The following is a 19,880-nucleotide window of genomic DNA, read 5'->3' on the forward strand; positions in this document are numbered from 1 at the left end:
CAAATTGGTCATCCTACACAGAAGCCTCTTCTCAAAATGAAGCACAAGAAAGGCTGCAAACAGCTTCTTTACCAAGACAGATGAACACTGCCTTGGTAAAGACGTTAATGGTAAAAGTGATGGACTGGCCAAGCATGTCTCCAGACCTAAACCCTATTAAGCATCTGTGGGGCATTCTCAAACAGAAGGTGGGGGAACGCAAGGTCTCTTAAATGCACCAGCTCTGTGATGCAGTCATAGAGCAGTGGAAGAGAACTCCAGTGGCAACCTGCGAAGCTTTGGTAAACACCATGCCCAAGAGGCTTAAGACAGTCCTAGAAAATAATGCAGACAAAATATTGACATTTTGGTCTCAATTTGGACATTTCCACTTAGGGATGCACTCACTTTTGTTGCATGTTATTTTGAGGAGGCAGCAACATCAAGGGGTAGAAATACACAGCTAATTTCTTTTATAAACAGTACCACCTCTGCTCTCAGGTTATGTGTAGTATTGCAGCTTAGTTCCATTGAGGTGAACGGAGCCATATTGTAATACCACACAACCTGAGGGCTGGAGTGGTGCTGTTTTTGGAAGAACTTCACTCTGTGTTTCTATCCCTGAATAGCCAATGTAATCACGTATACAGGCTGTGCATGCACTTTACTTTGTAGCAGAGTGTAATTTTTTTTTAGGGTTGTAACATGAAAAGATAATAGAATATTTACAAAAATGGAAGCGGTGTACTAACTTATGTGAGATACTATGTATGTGTATGTATATATATATATATATATATATATATATATATATATATATATATACACACACACACACACAAACATTTATTTACTCCTGCCTTAACATATTATATGCCAAAAGTAATATTCAGTGTTCTTTTCCATTTTCACATATGAAGACAGAAGTCCTCGATGTAATGTGTTAGTAAAACATACTATAGTAGGTATGCAAAACTCTATGGCCCAGAGATTTATTGAGTAATTCAACAAATACAAATACTTTAATAAGATAAAATGTTGTTAGAACTGCAACAGTGTGATAGAAAGTTTAAGCTTTTCTTTCCTTTGAACCCTTCCTTTCTCTTTCCAACTACTTTGGCTACTTTTCTCCAGTTTCCTATAAAAAGGCATTTAAATATAGTTGTTATCCTGAATTTAAGCTTATTATATACACAGATACCTGCACCTAGTCTTTGTATACAATGGTATGTATCCACAATGGTATTATCACACAAAACAAATCTCACTAGTTATATCAAGTCATCATTTAAAAAAAAAAAAAAAAAAAAATAAAAAAAACACATACGGATTTGCCTACTTATACTATGCTAACTACAACAATCCCAGTATTCTGTTTAGATCATTTATATCAAGCATGTAGTAGGAATGCTAAGCTACTTTAAACATGTTTGCAATATAGGAGGCCCACAGTGCACAGCAAGGAAAAGTACATACATATACCTAGCCTAAAGGAAACTGTAAATATGCAGTAACTAACCAAGTCTACAGTAAACAGAAAGGCAACTGTATAAAAAAATGTATATCTGTCAAATCCAGTAGGGGGTGGGGAGTTGAATACTTGTTTATCTAAATTAGAAACTGGTCCAATATTAGAAGGCATCTTGTTATAATGTAGCAAATGTCTTGCGCTCTTAAGCGGTGTGTGTCAAAAATCACAGTAGCATACGCAATATTAAATGGGCACTATTATTAAAACTAAATTTTTGCTATTGCCCTCCTTATGGTAAATAAAGGCAATCATAGCTAATCTCACACACTGAACTGCTCTGTGTGTAGCAGAGTGAGGGAGGAAGTTCTCCTCTGTATGGCTTCAGATGAGGTCATGTCTGCTGGGTAACGCCCCTTCCCAGTCTGTGAATCTGAAAGACTGAGCAGAGAATACAGAGCAATATCAAGGTAGAAAACTAGAAAAATAATAAAAATAAAGGCTGGGGTGGTTTATCACGATGCGGACAGTGAACTGGGAGGATTATAAAATTGAACAAGATGATAACAGGTGCTCTTTAAGAACAGAGCAATGTACTAATGTTTTGGAGTGTCTGGGTAATGCGCTGATCAAAGTCCCAAATTACACTCCGTGTTCTAAGGCATTTTTCTTAGAACACTGTACAAATCCCAGTGCAATACTGCAACTCACAAAGTCACTTAAGCTGAAAAATTTAAAAAACTCATATGAATAAGGAAAATGTCATGCGCCAACCCCCTTTGTTTTTGGATACAGGTTAGAAATTGTATAACATTTTAAAACCATATGCAATTCACATACATGAGCGTGGAATACAACTAGTCAGGACATGTGAGTTGACAGGATTAAAACAAGCATGTTTTAACATGGGTGAGATCAAATGTGACTCATGTGTATATAATGCTTCTCAATTTTATTATTGCTACCTTTTGTAATATTTTATCTTTGAAAATAGTTGCCGTACAGCAGTAATGCAATTCATTGTATTTCTTATTCTTATTTAGCTGGACCAATTAGATACCAGCTATGTGCTGCAATCTTGTTTATAACCTTAAAGGGGTACTCCGACGCTAAGACATCTTATCCCCTACCTAAAGGATAGGGGATAAGATGCCTGATTGCGGGGGTCCCTCCTTTGGATAGGGGATAAGATGTCTTAGTGCCGGAGTACCCCTTTGATGCTTGCACAAATATGGGAGTATTAATGCCTCTTACATACACAGAAACCTGCTATTTGGTTAGGGCAATTTTACAAATTGCACCTTAAAAATGCCCTGTGAATACACTATTTATACATCCTTACAGTAAATTTAAAACACAAAACTAGATGTTGGGGACATTTAATCAGAGTTAAAACCTCTAAACAATTTCAGTGGATTACAACAAAGCAAGACATCAGCAGATCTATAAAAAGGTCCAATCTATAAGAAAACACTTCTTAAAACATGTTATGTAAACGCCTTTTTTTCCCCTCTTTAAAAAGTAAAACTACCATGTTGCTATGAAAATGTCATACCATTCAAAGCTTAATGCAATCCCTTTTATTTAGCTATAATAGGACAATTCAAATGCTTCTAGTCCTAGTTCTATCTAAATAAAAGGGACAGTATCTAGTTTAGAAAAAAAAATTATGATGTGGCGTCTTTATACATATCTAGATCTAGGTGGGAAACCCAGCACCCAGAGTCCACAAGAGCGCTGTGATCTCTAATAGAAAAAAACAAGACCTTTGATTTTGACCCCTTCATCATGAGAGAACATTCGCACATCAGACCACTGAACTAGCTTACTTGTCTAGACATTGCCAAATGAATGTCAACATGAGATATCTTCATTTATAAAGTGCAAACATGTCTAAAGTATCGAGAAGCAGGTCTGTCTAACTCACATTGGACCAATTAGTGAAATGCAATACACACCTTAATTTTTTTTTTTTTTTTATTACAAAGTTCTGTGCCTAATCATTTCCTATACAACGACTGCAAAAACCAAGTTATGGCAATGGTCTGTGTAAATTTAGCATCAATGGCCGATTAAGAGGATGCTGTGAAGATGCCCTCACATACTGGTTGTAACTTACAAAAAAAAAAAAAAAAAAAGGCTAAAACTATGCCAGGTTGTAGGCTATATTAAAATGGTGTAGCTAAAAAAAAAAAAAAAAAAAAAAAAAAAATTATTATTTCCTGACAGCAGTTCACCTGAAGATTACGTACTCCATGTTCCTTTTACGCTGAACTTATGTTAACATGATTAATAGGATTCTGGTATAACAAACTCAAATTCAGTACTGCCCTCCGGAGTAGTTGGTTTAAACATGTTCTGGTTGGACTGCTGAATGAAGATATCATCCCAATTTACTGGTTTTGGCCCATCACCAGAATGATTCTCTGCAGAGGCTGGTTCAGATTTGTCTGGGTCAATGTCATACACAATTCCACCATCATTGATAACAGGGACAGCATTGGAACTTTCACTAATGTATGCATACTGCCTAATCTGTAATGTCTTGCATGGATTTAGACGATAAAGCTTTGAATCTCCAGCAGGGTCCATACTGTGAACAGATCGAATGTGTGAAGCCATGACTTGGTAATTAATAAATGAACTACCACAAGTCAAGCACTGATATCTTCTTTCACCAGTATGGTGAATTTCGTGCTTTGTACGATATTCTGCCAGAGGAAAGACTCTCTCACAATAACGACAAGGATATTTCTTTTCCCACGAGTGAACATTAAAATGTCTTCTTAAACTTGTCAGACAAACGTATGATCTCTTGCAGACAATACAGATATAATAGACCCTTCCATCAACGATGAGCTCATAGTGGTCATCATGTTTTAGTTTCATCCGTTTACGATTTGGAGAATCATCATCATCATCTTCCAGCTTGGGCAACCCTTCTTCAGGATCATCCTTGATGGGGATTACTATGTCATATGTGTCCTCTCCAATATTTGCATAAACTTTGCACCCTGTTGACAATCCCTCGATCTCGGATGCTGTGTCCAATGTAATGATTTTTTTTCCATCCAATATGCGTCGAGACTCTGAAGAGTCTTTGCTGCTTCCAGAAACAACATCAGCTATTTTAATTTTGAATTCTCCTGGTTTTGAAGATGATCCAGGACTGAAGGTAACTACTTGCTTTTTCTGTACACCGTCAAAAGACACATTTTTGTGTGTAATTGTAGGTGGCTGTTCCAAGGATACAGCTGTGGAAACAGGGGAATTTGAGATGCTGTTCCCATCTAATATCAATTCGGTTTTGGGCTGAATAATACCAATAGGTTGTAATTTTGGTAAATTTTGATTAGCATCAGTGGGAGTTTGCTTCTGGGCTGATATTGCTGTAACAGAAGAAGAGGCAGTCTGGGAAGTCTGAGCTGGAGGAGGAGCTGTAACCGGAACAGGTTGTGGAGCAGGAGGGACAACAGAACCGTTTGGAGGATCTTGAGTAGACTGCTTTGCCTCTGTATTACTCGATGCAGAACCCATGTTTTTTAAAGGGGGTTGGGTCAGAGGTTTAGTGTTTTGATTAGGCTGCTGAGATTGACTAGATGGTGTAGCTTTTTTTGTATCAGAGGCTTGTTCATCAGAAGTAGGAGTTGGGGTTTGCACAGATTCTTTTTTTTCTGGAGTCACTGGTTTGGCTTGCACAGTCTCTGAACAAAAGATCACATCGTCGTCATCATCGGATTCAATCACCTGAAAATCTGTATCAGTCTTGGATTCTCGAGAGAACGATAAGGAAAATGTTTCACCAATAACTGGCATATCTGATTCACCTACAGCTTTGGCTGAATGACCACTTGTGTTTTTTGTTGATTCCCGCGATTTTGGATCAGAATTAGACTGGCCTTCGGCAGGACCATCCTTAGGTCCACCAGCCATATTTTTCACTTGTGATAAAGGTATTCCAAGATCTGCTATAAAAGGAACTCCTAACAATTTCCCAGATTTGATCAGTTCTTCCAGCATGTCGCATTTCAAACGAACAATTTTAGCACTGTAAATATAGTTAAGAATTTCTGCAAAAATTTCAGCTCGGATAAAATTCAATTCCACTACTGGTCCAGCAACAATGAATAGCTGGTGGAAATAAGTGCTACAGGCAGAAAGAATATTTTTGTGAGCTCTGAATTTGCGGTCTTCAACGATGACAGTGACATCACAATACAAGCCCTGTAGCCGCTGGTCATTTAAAGATTGCAATAAGCTGCCAGAGTACTGGGTGTCAGTCGCCGTAATCAATTTCTTTCCCTCCATGTCTGCAAGTAAATATAAAAAAATGTCAGAGTGTGAATAAAGGACATGTTCTCATCTATACATAAAGCACCAATACATTTCATTCTTCTACAGCTTAAAAAACACAGGAAACATGTGAATGCAGGGAACTGTGACAGGTTCTATAGGACTTCTGGCAAATGCGTCTCCAGATCTTAATATTCTTTGTTACAAAAAGGAGAAGTGCTCCATGGTGCAAAACCGTTATAGTTCAGAAAAGCTTACTGTGAACATGAGCTTACCCTGGGTGGTTGTGCAGATCCAAGCACAACTTTTCTCCAACAAAGATGGGATTACTTGGGCGCTGAGAGAACTTCAAGACAACCTTTGACAGTTAAAAGTATGTTTAATACCCAGCAAGCAACATGTTTAATGGACCAATCTCGCTTCTACAGGCATAATTAGTTAAGACAAGTTTAGCAGTTATATAAGAATTTAACCAGGGCTGTGGAGTCGGAGTCAAGGAGTCGGACGAAATTTTGGGTACCTGGAGTCGGAGTTGGCAAACAATGCACCGACTCCTACTAAATTTAGATTGGAATAAAAAATAAAAAAAAAAGCAAGTTTAAATGTCCCAATTCACAAAAAGTTATAATTAATGAATTCTCTACTATAAGAATAAAGATCAATGCATGCAGTGCCTCATGTAACTGCAAAACGAACACATTAAGTGACTGAAGAAGCATGCTTTTCATGTGCTTTACTATTTAGGAGCGGCAATACTTATACTTTCCATAGTGTTGTGTCCTGCTGTTACAGGGAACCCATAGGTAACCTAGCCTCTCACTGATAAGGGATTAATGAAATATGTTTTTTGCAGGACTTGAGACACTTGCATAAGTGAAGGGAATGGAGGGTCAATAGTTCAAGACTGAAGCTGTAAACCATTGGAAAAACTGCTGCCATTCAGCTAAGGCTATAAAAAGTTGTAAATTCGATTGTTAGCTTAAAGGGGTACTCTGCCCCTAGACATCACGAGGGGCGGAGCCGTGATGTAGTGATGCTTCGGCCCCTGTATCGCCCGTCATTACGCACAGAACAAACTCGCTCTGTGCAGTAATGAAAGCGCGGTGCCACAGTGGCGATCCCGGGGGTCCCCAGCAGCAGGACCCCGGTGATCTGACATCTTATTCCCTATCCTTTGGAAAGGGGATAAGATGTCAGATCGCCGGGGTCCCGCTGCTGGGGACCCCCAGGATCGCCGCTGCGGCACCGCGCGCTCATTACTGCACAGAGCGAGCGAGTAATGACGGGCGATACAGGGGCCGGAGCATCGTTAAATCACGGCTCCGCCCCTCATGATGTCACGACCCGCTACCTCAATACAAGTCTACGGGAAGGGGCGTGGGGGTCGCCACGCCCCCTGCCATAGACTTGCATTAAGGGGGCGGGCCGTGATGTCACGAGGGGCGGAGCCATGATAAGCTGCTCCATCCCCTGTATAGCCCATCATTACGAACAGAGCGAACTCTCTCTGTGTAGTAATGAAAGCGCAGTGGCGATCCCGGGGGTCCCCAGCAGCAGGACCCCGGTGATCTGACATCTTATCCCCTATCCTTTGGATAGGGGATAAGATGTCTAGGGGTGGAGTACCCCTTTAAACTTGACTATGGGATTCTACTAGGGAAATCATGTTTTATAATAAATGCCCCTTCCTGGATCCTCCCACTGCCCTATCTTCAGCAGCAGATCAGCACACAAACTGTTCAATACAGTAGACTGTTGGCTTCCCAGCCAGTAGTCCTGTGGTAATGACATGTATGTTGCCTTTCTTTCCTTCAAGGAATGTATAAAATACATTCACATATTAATACAGAGGAGTCAGAGAGTCGGAAGTACAGAAAACTCCGGAGTCGGAACATTTATCTGCCGACTCCACAGCCCTGAATTTAACCCTTCATGGGATAGCACAATACATACATAAAATTATAACATAAAATATACCTGTATATACAGTCATGGCCATAAATGTTGGCACCCCTGAAATTTTTCTAGAAAATGAAGTACTTCTCACAGAAAAGGATTGAAGTAACACATGTTTTGCTATACACATGGTTAGTCCCTTTGTGTGTATTGGAACTAAACCAAAAAAGGGAGTAATAAAAGCAAATTGGACATAATGTCACACCAAACTCCAAAAATGGTCTGGACAAAATTATTGGCACCCTTAACTTAATATTTGGTTGCACACCCTTTGGAAAAAAAAACTGAAATCTGTTGCTTCCTATAACCATCAATAAGCTTCTTTACACCTCTCAGCCGGAATGTTGGACAACTCTTCCTTTGAAAACTCCAGGTCTCTCTTATTGGAAGAGTGCCTTTTCCCAACAGAAATTTAAGATCTCTCCACAAGTCTTCAATGGGATTTAGATCTGGACTCATTGCTGCCACTTCAGAACTCTCCAGCGCTTTGTTGCCATCCATTTCTGGATGCTTTTTGACGTATAATAGAAGACAAAGAGGCAGTGCAGCTCAATCTACCATCTACTCCGAGGTTACCTGGTAGGTCTAAAAAAAAAACAAAAGACCCAGTAATCAACAAAAAGAAATATAATAAGAGAGAATTATATAACCAGTCCTCAAGAAGTAGTGAAAATAAGTAGTGAAAAAAGGGGAAAGAATAAAAAAGGGGAAAATTAGTGGTTACGAATAAAAAATGTACAATGATATGTGAAATAAAAATAAAAATAAAGACAACAGTAAAAAATAAAAAAAATAAAAAAATAAAAAAAATGAAAAAGAGAAAGGGGAGAAGAAAATGATAAATAAATGAGGAAAAAAAATAAATAAATAAAAGTGCACAGTATCGAAGAAAAAAAGAATGAAATCAAAGTGATAAATAGAAAAAAATGTGAATAATAATTTGTTAAAAAACAAAAAAATAATGAATAAGCCTGCAGAAAATGATAATACTTAAACAATCATATGCATTTATTAAAAATAAAACTGATTGATGCCTGGGCAGGGCCCTTGCTCAGGCATGCGATAAAAATATACCAATAAAATAATAAAAAAATGCCAACTATCTCAAATTACAAAAATAGTCCTTTGTAGCCGAAAAAATGATGTGAATAGCAACAATATTAAATGAAAAATCCGGTGATCGGAGAGACTGTGTGCTCCAATGATACTCCTATATAAAATACAGTCACCTTGAGCTGTGATAAATGTTTCAATGTTTCATTGTAATTGCTCGCTGTTATCTACTTGTGTCCCACAACAAATGTTTGTAGAAATAACAATATTGATAGCAAGATACAGTTGCTTATGTGAGATCAGGCACAGTACCTTATGCTTATGTTCACCGTGATGATCGGCGGCTGTATATCTCCAAAGTTGCAGTCTCCGGGGACTGTGGGAGCCCAGTGCCTGCACGGACCGGATCGATCACTGCCCTGGTATGGGTAAAGAGGTACTTATCGTGCCGTGGTTGGGATGATGTGATGATCCCGATTACGATAATGTAAGCCGCTGGGTAATAGATCGTAGCCAGGTGGGAGTATCGTGCTTCGCACAGCTTAGTGGCCGGTCTATGGAGAAAACGGCAGCCGCTGCCCGGCGTCCTCGTGGCGTGTGAATGGCGCGTTAATTCACAGTGGTCCACTAGTCCGGGTCCTACAGCGCTGTCCAGGTAGTATCGGCTGACACAGGTGTCAAGCCAAATTTGAGATAGGGATGGCAAATGGATGTAAGACAAGGCTTAGCCTTGTCTTACATCCATTTGCCATCCCTATCTCAAATTTGGCTTGACACCTGTGTCAGCCGATACTACCTGGACAGCGCTGTAGGACCCGGACTAGTGGACCACTGTGAATTAACGCGCCATTCACACGCCACGAGGACGCCGGGCAGCGGCTGCCGTTTTCTCCATAGACCGGCCACTAAGCTGTGCGAAGCACGATACTCCCACCTGGCTACGATCTATTACCCAGCGGCTTACATTATCGTAATCGGGATCATCACATCATCCCAACCACGGCACGATAAGTACCTCTTTACCCATACCAGGGCAGTGATCGATCCGGTCCGTGCAGGCACTGGGCTCCCACAGTCCCCGGAGACTGCAACTTTGGAGATATACAGCCGCCGATCATCACGGTGAACATAAGCATAAGGTACTGTGCCTGATCTCACATAAGCAACTGTATCTTGCTATCAATATTGTTATTTCTACAAACATTTGTTGTGGGACACAAGTAGATAACAGCGAGCAATTACAATGAAACATTGAAACATTTATCACAGCTCAAGGTGACTGTATTTTATATAGGAGTATCATTGGAGCACACAGTCTCTCCGATCACCGGATTTTTCATTTAATATTGTTGCTATTCACATCATTTTTTCGGCTACAAAAGGACTATTTTTGTAATTTGAGATAGTTGGCATTTTTTTATTATTTTATTGGTATATTTTTATCGCATGCCTGAGCAAGGGCCCTGCCCAGGCATCAATCAGTTTTATTTTTAATAAATGCATATGATTGTTTAAGTATTATCATTTTCTGCAGGCTTATTCATTATTTTTTTGTTTTTTAACAAATTATTAATATTCACATTTTTTTCTATTTATCACTTTGATTTCATTCTTTTTTCTTCGATACTGTGCACTTTTATTTATTTTTTATTTTTCCTCATTTATTTATCATTTTCTTCTCCCCTTTCTCTTTTTCATTTTTTTTATTTTTTATTTTTTTATTTTTTTTATTTTTTACTGTTGTCTTTATTTTTATTTCACATATCATTGTACATTTTTTATTCGTAACCACTAATTTTCCCCTTTTTTATTCTTTCCCCTTTTTTCACTACTTATTTTCACTACTTCTTGAGGACTGGTTATATAATTCTCTCTTATTATATTGCTTTTTGACGTATGTTTGCGGTCATTGCCCTGCTGGAAGACCCAAGATCTCGGACGCAAACCCAGCTCTCTGACTCTGGGCTGTACATTGCGACCCAAAATCCGTTGGTGGTCCTCAGATTTCATGATGCCTTCCACACATTCAAGGCACCCAGTGCCAGATGCAGCAAAACAACCCCAAAATATAATTGAACCTCCACCATATTTCACTGTAGGTACAGTGTTCTTTTCTTTGTAGGCCTTATTTCATTTTTGGTAAACAGTAGAATGATGTGCTTTACCAAAAAGCTTTATCTTGGTCTCATCTGTCCATAAGACGTTTTCCCAGAGGAATTTTGGCTTACTCAAGTTCATTTTGCCAAAATGTAGTCTTGCTTTTTTTATGTCTCTGTGTCAGCAGTGGGGTCCTCCTTGGTCTCCTGCCATAGTGTTTCATTTCATTTAAATATCGACAGTTCATGCTGACACTGATGCTCCCTGAGCCTGCAGGACAGCTTAAATATCTTTGGAACTTGTTTGGAGCTTGTTATCAACCATCCAGACTAGCCTGCATTGACACCTTTCATCAATTTTTCTCTTCCGTCCACGTCCAGGGAGATTAGCTACAGTGCCATGGGTTGCAAACTTCTTGATAATGTTGCTAACTGTGGACTGTGCAGGTGGGATTTTTATATTGCCCACACCTGTTACTTGCCCCAGGTGAGTTTAAAGGAGCATCACATGCTTGAAACAATCTTATTTTTCCACAATTTTGAAAGGGTGCCAATAATTTTGTCCAGCCCATTTTTGGAGTTTGGTGTGCCATTATGTCCAATTCACTTTTTTCCCTCCCTTTTTTGGTTTAGTTCCAATACACACACAGAGAATAAACATGTGTATAGCAAAACACATGTTACTGCAATCCTTTTCTGTGAGAAATACTTCATTTTGTTGAAAAATTTCAGGGCTGCCAACATTTATGGCCATGAATGTAACAAACAGTGCTTATTCATTCACAATTATGTACATTTTTAATAAATTGTTTCACGGTTAATACTAGTTTGATTTTTAATCACAGCACATACATTATCTTTTCCTGCATTTAATTATACCTCTTTTTTCACTTTGATGAGTGCATATTAATATTAATGCTAAAAAATGGCAGCTAGATTTTAATAATATACTGATATCTTAAGTTTTTATATGTAAAAAAAATAGGTTCTCTATTATATATTTATATTTGTTTTTATACAAAAAATATTTGTATAGTTGTAGTATAATTGTTTGTTATATGTAGGTATATTTATGTTATAATTTCACGTATGTATTGTGCAATCCCATGAATGGTTATGTTTTATCCCTGAATGGGTTAAATTCTTCTTATATAACTGCTACACTTTTCTTACCTAATTATGCCTGAAGAAGTGGGATTGGCCCATGAAACAAGTTGCATGCTGGGTAGTAAACATACTTTTACCTGTCTGCGGTTGCCTTGAAGTTCTCTCAGCACCCAAATAATCCCATTTTGTAAGAGGAAATTTGAAGTATTGCATTGATATTCTTTGGGAACGTTTTGGGCATAGAAGTTGTTGTGAATTTTAAACAGATATACTGCCGCAGAGTTCATCATTAGAGGTAAGCATTAAAAGCATTTGTAAAGCATCTAAGCCCCATAAATGATAATCGATTGTAAAAGTCATGTTAGTAGCTCCATGGATGGAACAGATAATGTAAATAACTATATTAGCAGTCTCTAGCACCACCCAAACTCTGCAATTTTTTTTTTTTTACTGAGCCATAATTTTGACACCCATCTCACCTACTCCTCCTGGCCAACTTGGGATCATGCAGTTTCTTTGCTGATGCATGATCAAAGGGACTCCGGTCACAAGTATTCCTGGTACAAAAGGTACAAATCTTTCAATTATATATTTTGTTCTCTGTAGCTTCCACTTTAATTTGGGCTGACAAATACTGATGAAAAATACTGAGCCAAATACTGCCATGTGAAAATAGCCTTTAACCACTTCGGGACCAAGGGCGTACAGGTACACCCTGACACTTAAAAGGGTTACTCCACCCCTAGGACATCTTATCCCCTATCCAAAGTATAGGGCATAAGAAGTCTGATCGCGGGGGTCCCGCCGCTGGGGACCCCCGCAATATAGCATGCGGCACCAACCTGTTTCTTGTCCGGAAGCGCTGGAGGGTCTGGGTCCCGACCACGGGAATGGAAGTCCATGAAGTCACGACTCCGCCCCGTGTGACGTCACGCCCAGTCCCCTCAATGCAAGTCTACGGCACACGGGGCAGAGTCCTGACTTCACGGACTTCCATTCCCGTGGTCGAGACCCAGACCCTCCAGCGCTTCCGGACAAGAAACAGGTGGGTGCTGCATGCTATATTGCGGGGGTCCCCAGCGGCGGGATCCCTGCGATCAGACATCTTACCTCCTATCCTTTGGATAGGGGACAAGATGTCTAGGGGTGGAGTACCCTTTTAAGGACCAAGGGCATATCTGTACACCGGGCAGGGATCGGGATGCCTGCTGAAATTATTCAGCAGGCAACCCGTGCAAACCCTTGGTGGTGATTTAAAGTTTGGTTCCCCTGCTCTGCCCACCCATGGTAGTCAGGGCAGAACGGGGGAACCGTAATGTGACTGGCGGTCACTTACTGGCGGCGATCGGAGGCAGTGGGCAGCGATTACATGCGGCTCCCTGGTGCAGACTACGGAAGCCGGTGAGTTGTTGCCTAGCAACATCTGAAGGGCTACAGTTTGGAGAGCACTATATACTGTGGTCTCTAAACTGTAGCCCTCCAGATGTTGCAAAACTACAACTCCCAGCATACCCAGACAGCTGCTTTCTGTCTGGGCATGCTGGGATTTGTAGTTTTACAACATCTGGAGGGCCACTGTTTGGAGATCACTGTGCGGTGGTTTCTAAACCGTGGCCCTTTAAATCTTGCAAAACTACATCTCCCAGCATGCACGAACAGCAAAAGGCTGTCTCGGAATGCTGGGAGATGTAGTTGCGGGCCTCCAGTTGTTGTATAACTACATCTCCCAGCATGCCCTTTGGCGATCAATACATGCTGGGAGTTGTAGTTTTGCAACAGCTGGAGGCACACTGGTTGAAAAATGCTGAGCTAGGCAACAGAACCTCACTGAAGGTTTTCCAACCTGTGTGCCTCCAGCTATTGAAAAACTACAACTCCCAGCATGCACGGACTATCAGTGCATGCTGGGAGTTGTAGCTTTGCAACGGCTGGAGGTTTTCCACCCCCCCCATGTGAATGTACAGGGTACATTCACAGGGGGGGTATACAGTGAGTACCTGCTTGAAGTTTGAGCTGCGGCAAATTTTCCGCCGCAGCGCAAACCTAGTGGGAAACTCACCGTAAACCCCCACCCGTGTGAATGTACCCTAAAAACACTACACTAAACACATAATAAAGGGAAAAACACTACATATACACACCCTTACACTTGTCCCCCCCCCCCAATAAAAATGAAAAATGTATCATATGGCAGTGTTTCCAAAACGGAGCCCCAGCTGTTGCAAAACAACAACTCCCAGCATTTCCGGACAGCCACTGATTGTCCAGGCATGTTGGTAGTTTAGAAACAGCTGGAGGCACACTGTTTGGGAATCACTGGCGTAGACTGCCCCTATGCAAATCCCTAATTTAGTCCTCAAATGCGCATGGCGCTCTCTCACTTCGGAGCCCTGTCGAATTTCAAGGAAACAGTTTAGGGCCACATATGGGGTATTTCCGTACTCGGGAGAAATTGCGTTACAAATTTTGGTGGGCTTTTTCTCTTTTTACCCCTTAAGAAAAGGAAAAGTTGGGTTCTACACCAGCCTAAAAAATTTGACAGTAACATGCTGGTGTTGCCCCATACTTTTTATTTTCACAAGAAAAATAGACCCCAAAAATTTGTAATGCAATTTCTCCTGAGTACGGAAATACCCTATATGTGGACATAAAATGCTCTGCGGACGCACAACAAGGCTCAGGAGTGAGAGCGCACTATGTACATTTGAGGCGCAAATTGGTGATTTGCAAAGGGGTGGCTGATTTTACAGTGTTTCTGAAATACGCAAAAAAAAATATATATACCCACGTGTAACCCCATTTTGGAAACTACACCCCTCACGGAACATAACAAGGGTAATAGTGAGCCTTAACACCCCACAGGTGTTTGATGAATTTTCGTTAAATGCTGGATGGGAAAATGAAAAAAAAAAAAAAAGTATTTTTTTTTTTTTAACTAAAATGCTGGTGTTACCCTACATTTTTCATTTTCAAAAGGGAAAAGAAAAAAAGACCCCCAAAATTTGTAACCCTATTTCTTCTGTGTAAGAACATACCCCATAAGTGGATGTAAAGTGCTCTGCGGGCAAACTACAATGCTCAGAAGAGAAGGAGCGCCATTGGAGAGCTGCTCGGGACCGCTATGGTGAAATTGCGGCGTCCTGAACAGCTGAGGGGACAGTGGGAGGCGTCTTACTTTCTACCCGACTGTCCGATCAGCGTTTGATTGCTCAAAGCCTGAAATCCAGGCTTGAGCAATCAAGCACAGAAAACACTGATCAATGCATTACTATGGCAATGCATTGAACAGTGCATGCAATCAGCATGTGCAATGTTACAGCTCTTAGAGGGGGCTATAACACTACACACACACAAAGATCTGAATCACTTCCCTTTTCCCCATTAAAAAAAGTGTAAATATAAACAAACATGTGGTATCGCCACAAGCGTAAATGTCTGAACCATAAAAATATATCGTTAATTAAACCGCATAGTCAATGGCGTACGCACATAAAAATTCCAAAGTCCAAAATAGTGTATTTCTGGTCACTTTTTATACCACAAAATAAAAAAAATGAATAAAAAGAGATCAAAAAGTCAGATCAAAACAAAAATTGCACCAATAAAAACTTCATATAAGTAGGGTATCATTTTAATCGTATGGACCAAAAGAAAAATAAGGTACTGCATAGAAACGGAAGCACACAAAAGTTACAAAATGTTACAAAGTAGAATTGGTGGCGCAAAAGAGCCATCATATGGATTTTTAGGTGCAAAATTGAAAGGGTTATGATTTTTAAAAAGGTGAGAACAGGAAAAGGTAAGAACGGGAAAAAAGGAAAGTGCAAAAGCTGAAAAACGCTTGGTCCTTAAGGGGTTGAAAGGGTATTCCAGGAATTTTTTTTTTTATATTAACTGGCTCCAGAAAGTTAAACAGATTTGTAAATTAATAAACAAAGCAGCAAGGAAATTGGGAGAGCACTCAAGGGGCTATATCACCTAACGCTGTGTGCATTAAGTTTCTCGGTGACCTCCAATCAAAGTCTCCTGCGGGGTGCATGTACACAGATATGAAGCATCAGTATATAATAACCAAAGAACAAGAAGTTGCACTCACCGCAAAGCAGAGACTATCAGGTCTTAAAGGGGTACTCCGGCACTTAGACATCTTATCCCCTATCCAAAGGATAGGGGATAAGATGCCTGATCGCGGGGGGTCTCGCCGCTGGGGACCCCCGTGATCTTGCACGCAGCACCCCAGTTAAAATCAGTCCCCGGAGCATGTTCGCCCCCTCCCATAGGCTTGCATTGAGGGGCGGAGCGTGACGTCACACGGGGGCGGAGGCGTGACGTCACACGCCGCCTGCCCCGTGGTCGCCGGTAATCAAACCTGGAGCGAGCATGCTCCGGTGACTGATTTTAACTGGGGTGCTGCGTGCAAGATCACGGGGGTCCCCAGAGGCGGGACCCCCACGATCAGGCCTCTAATCCCTTATCCTTTGGATAAGGGATAAGATGTCTAAGCACCAAAGTACCCCTTTAAAGTCTGGTGGCGGGGTGCCGGGTCACGGCATAGGCGCTGGTGAAGTGTGGCACTCGGAGGCTACGCCGTCAGTTTCGCACGTAAGTACGCGCTTCTTCCAGCCTCTGATTTACGTCATGCCGCCCGGACATTTATCATGGGAGAGAACGTAGTGTTGTCATAGTAATAGTAAACAAAGCTACGGAAAGCCAAGTGGTTCAAAAATAATCTGCCAAAACCAGGTGAAAAACAGCAAAGGTGAAAAAGTGTAACACCAACTGTGATCTAAAAAGAAAAAAGGATGAAACCCACATAGAACCAGGCTATATAAGTCATGTCCACTCGATCATTGAATCCCGCAGGACCACGGGCATTAGTCCTCATGATCATGCGGGCTTCATGTTGTAATAACATATTTTGTATGTCACCTCCTGTGTCAGGCATGACAACTTTTAGGAGGCCATCAAATTTAAGTACCTCTACATTATTCTCATGATGTGTCATTAAATGTTCAGCCAACCTGGGGATCCCTGTACCTTTCCTCAATGTATAAAGATGTTCCCTAAAACGTGCGCATAACTGGCATTTCGTTTTACCTATATAAAAGCGAGAGCAGGGGCAAGTAATATAATACACTACGTCTGTGCTCTTACATGTTATAAGCTGAGTCACTGAATGGGAAACACCTAAATTGCAATGCTTAGCGCATGTATTGTGACGGCAAAATTTACAATTGCCGCATGTAAAGTTTTCCGGGCTATATTGCAGATGTCCCTATCATTTTCAAGGAAGTGCCGGTATTTCCGGATACAGTGGTCCCTCAACATACGATGGTAATTCGTTCCAAACGAGCCATCATTTGTCGAATCCATCGTATGTTGAGGGATTCGTGCAATGTAAAGTATAGGAAGCTGTATTCACCTGTCCCCGCCTCTCCGGACCGCGTACCACCGCTCCCGATGGTGACCCTGGGCCTCCGCTGGGCTCTTCTGGTCTTCTCCGGTCCTCCACTGTCTTCCGCAAGGCCTTACTGGGCCTACGTAGCGACGTCATTATGCAGCAGCTTCGTATTGACGTCACCGGAGAGGACCGAGAAGACACCGGAGGACCAGCGCTGGACCCGAAGGGCACCCCAGAGGGGTAAGTAATACTCATCGCACCACACGGGGAACATTAAGCTGCTATCCGGCAGCAGCTTAAAGGGGCACTCCGCCCCTAGACATCTTATCCCCTATCCAAAGGATAGGGGGATAAGATGTCAGATCACCGCGGTCCCGCTGCTGGGGATCCCCGCTGCGGCACCCCGCTATCATTACAGCACAGAGCGAGTTCGCTCTGAGCGTAATGACGGGCGATACGGGGGACGGAGCAGCGTGACGTCATGGCTCCGCCCCTCGTGACATCACGGCCATTCCCCTTAATGCAAGTCTATGGGAGGGGGTGTGACGACAGCCACGCCCCCTCCCATAGACTTGTATTGAAAGGGGCAGGCCGTGATGTCACGATGGACGGAGCCGTGATGTAACGATGCTCTGGCCCCTGTATTGCCCGTCATTACGTGCAGAGCGAACTCGCTCTGTGCTGTAATGATAGCGCGGTGCCGCAGCGGGGATCCCAGGGCTCCCCAGCAGCGGGACCGTGGCGATATGACATCTTATCCCCTATCCTTTGGATAGGGGATAAGATGTCTAGGGGCAGAGTACCCCTTTAAGCATTTTGCGCTGCTGGATAGCACTTAATGCGATGGCCCCAACATAAAAAAGCATCGTATGTCGATGCTGACATCGACATGCGATGGCCTCTGAGAGGCCATCGTATGTCGACTTGATCATATGTCGGGGCCATCGTATGTTGGGGGTGTCACTATAGTTCAATTAATTATAGATTTAATTGGACAGTTTTTAAACGAAAGTGTGAACCTTCTTTCTTCATGTTTTATATTTTTCTTTCTTTCTGTTCTTATAGGTGAGGAGATCCTGTCTGCTCATGGCAGAGACCTTCTCTTGTGTGCTCAAATAGGAGAGAGGATAACCCCTATCTAAGAGTCTGTTTTTTAACTCTTCAGATTGTCGCATGTAGGTTTCTGGGTCACTGTTCAGACGCTTGAGTCGGATAAGCTGACTCAGCGGTATTTCTCGCTTAGTATGCTCTAGGTGTGAGCTCGAAATGTGAAGAATGCTGGTTTTAGCAATATTTTTACGATATCCCTCTGTCCGAAGTCCCCCTGGAGTGATAACGATGTTGATGTCCAAAAATTCTAAGTTAGTGGAACTAAAAACACTTGTAAACCGCATATTCATGGAGTTGGCAGAATTCAGGTATGATACAAATTCATTAAAGGCGTCTTCAGGTCCGCCCCATACTATAAGCATGTCGTCGGCATAACGTTTGAAAGCTACTTTGAAAGGTACTTAAATTTGGTGGCCTCCTAAAAGTTGCCATGCCTTACACAGGAGGTGACATACAAAATATGTTATTACAACATGAAGCCCGCATGATCATGAGGACTAATGTCCGTGGTCCTGCGGGATTCAATGATTGAGTGGACATGACTCCATTCCTAACATAGCTCTGCATCCGTCTCCATAGTACACATTCTACTATTTTTATTCTCGCTTTCCCTTTTTTTTTAGTTTTGCATGTTTTTGCATTATTGCTAATTAGGGCTGGGCGGTATGACCAAATATGTGTATCACGGTATTTTTTTTTTTTTTTTTTTTTTTTACTTACGGCGGCTCCACGGTATATAACGGTATTTTCAACCCCCCCCAATCATGTGACCCGCGCTGTGTTCCGCTTCCCCCCCAAATCACGTCATCCGCCAGCACTGTTCTGCTCCCCCCAATTAATGATCAGCCCAGCGGGGTACTACTCACAGATGTCACCTTCAAGCACTGCCCTCCTCCTCTTTGTTGGGGGCCACCGGCGATGGAACTCAATGTACGCCAGTGGTCTCCAACCTGCGGACCTCCAGTTGTTGCAACAACTGGAGACCACTGCCGTACACTGTATCCCTATGCTCGGGCTGCAAAAGATACAGAAAACAAATTTTAACTTACCTACGTTGGCCTTACGCTGGGGACTGGAACGACGGACATCCGCCTATCAGCCTATCACCGGCCGCAGCGATGTCCTGCCCCGGCAAGTGATAGGCTGAGCGCACTGTCATGTAAGAAGCCGGCCACAGCTTCTTACATGACAGTGGGCTCAGCCTATCACTGGCCGGGGCGGGACATCGCTCCGGCCGGTGATAGGCTGACGGCTGGCCAACATTCCCGTCCCCAGTGTGTGGCCGACGTAGGTGAGTTACAGTTTATTTTCTTTATCTTTTGCAGCCCGGGCATAGGGATAGAGCGTACAGCAGTGGTCTCAGAACAGTGCTGGCGGGTCACATAGGATTAGTTCCCCGATGTCGGGACAGCGCTGC

General features: G+C 42.0%; 1 protein-coding gene across 9 annotated transcripts in view; it reads right to left on the reverse strand.

Annotated features, from left to right (window-relative positions):
* Positions 1–957: 957 nt before the first annotated feature.
* Positions 958–19,880, reverse strand: part of ZBTB33 (zinc finger and BTB domain containing 33) — a 44,875-nt gene continuing 25,952 nt past the window's right edge. For 5 of the 9 annotated variants that reach the window (XM_056538742.1, XM_056538743.1, XM_056538740.1 and 2 more), the window contains exon 2: positions 958–5,757. In XM_056538742.1, coding sequence (XP_056394717.1) covers positions 3,737–5,755 — 2,019 coding nt within the window. In that variant the 5' untranslated portion in view covers positions 5,756–5,757 and the 3' untranslated portion in view covers positions 958–3,736. Of the gene's footprint in view, positions 5,758–12,431; positions 12,510–19,880 lie in introns of all 9 variants that reach the window. The other 4 variants (XM_056538739.1, XM_056538737.1, XM_056538738.1 and 1 more) reach the window with 1 other exon arrangement.

This window comes from Hyla sarda, chromosome 9, assembly GCF_029499605.1.
Source record: "Hyla sarda isolate aHylSar1 chromosome 9, aHylSar1.hap1, whole genome shotgun sequence".
Taxonomy (NCBI): domain Eukaryota; kingdom Metazoa; phylum Chordata; class Amphibia; order Anura; family Hylidae; genus Hyla; species Hyla sarda.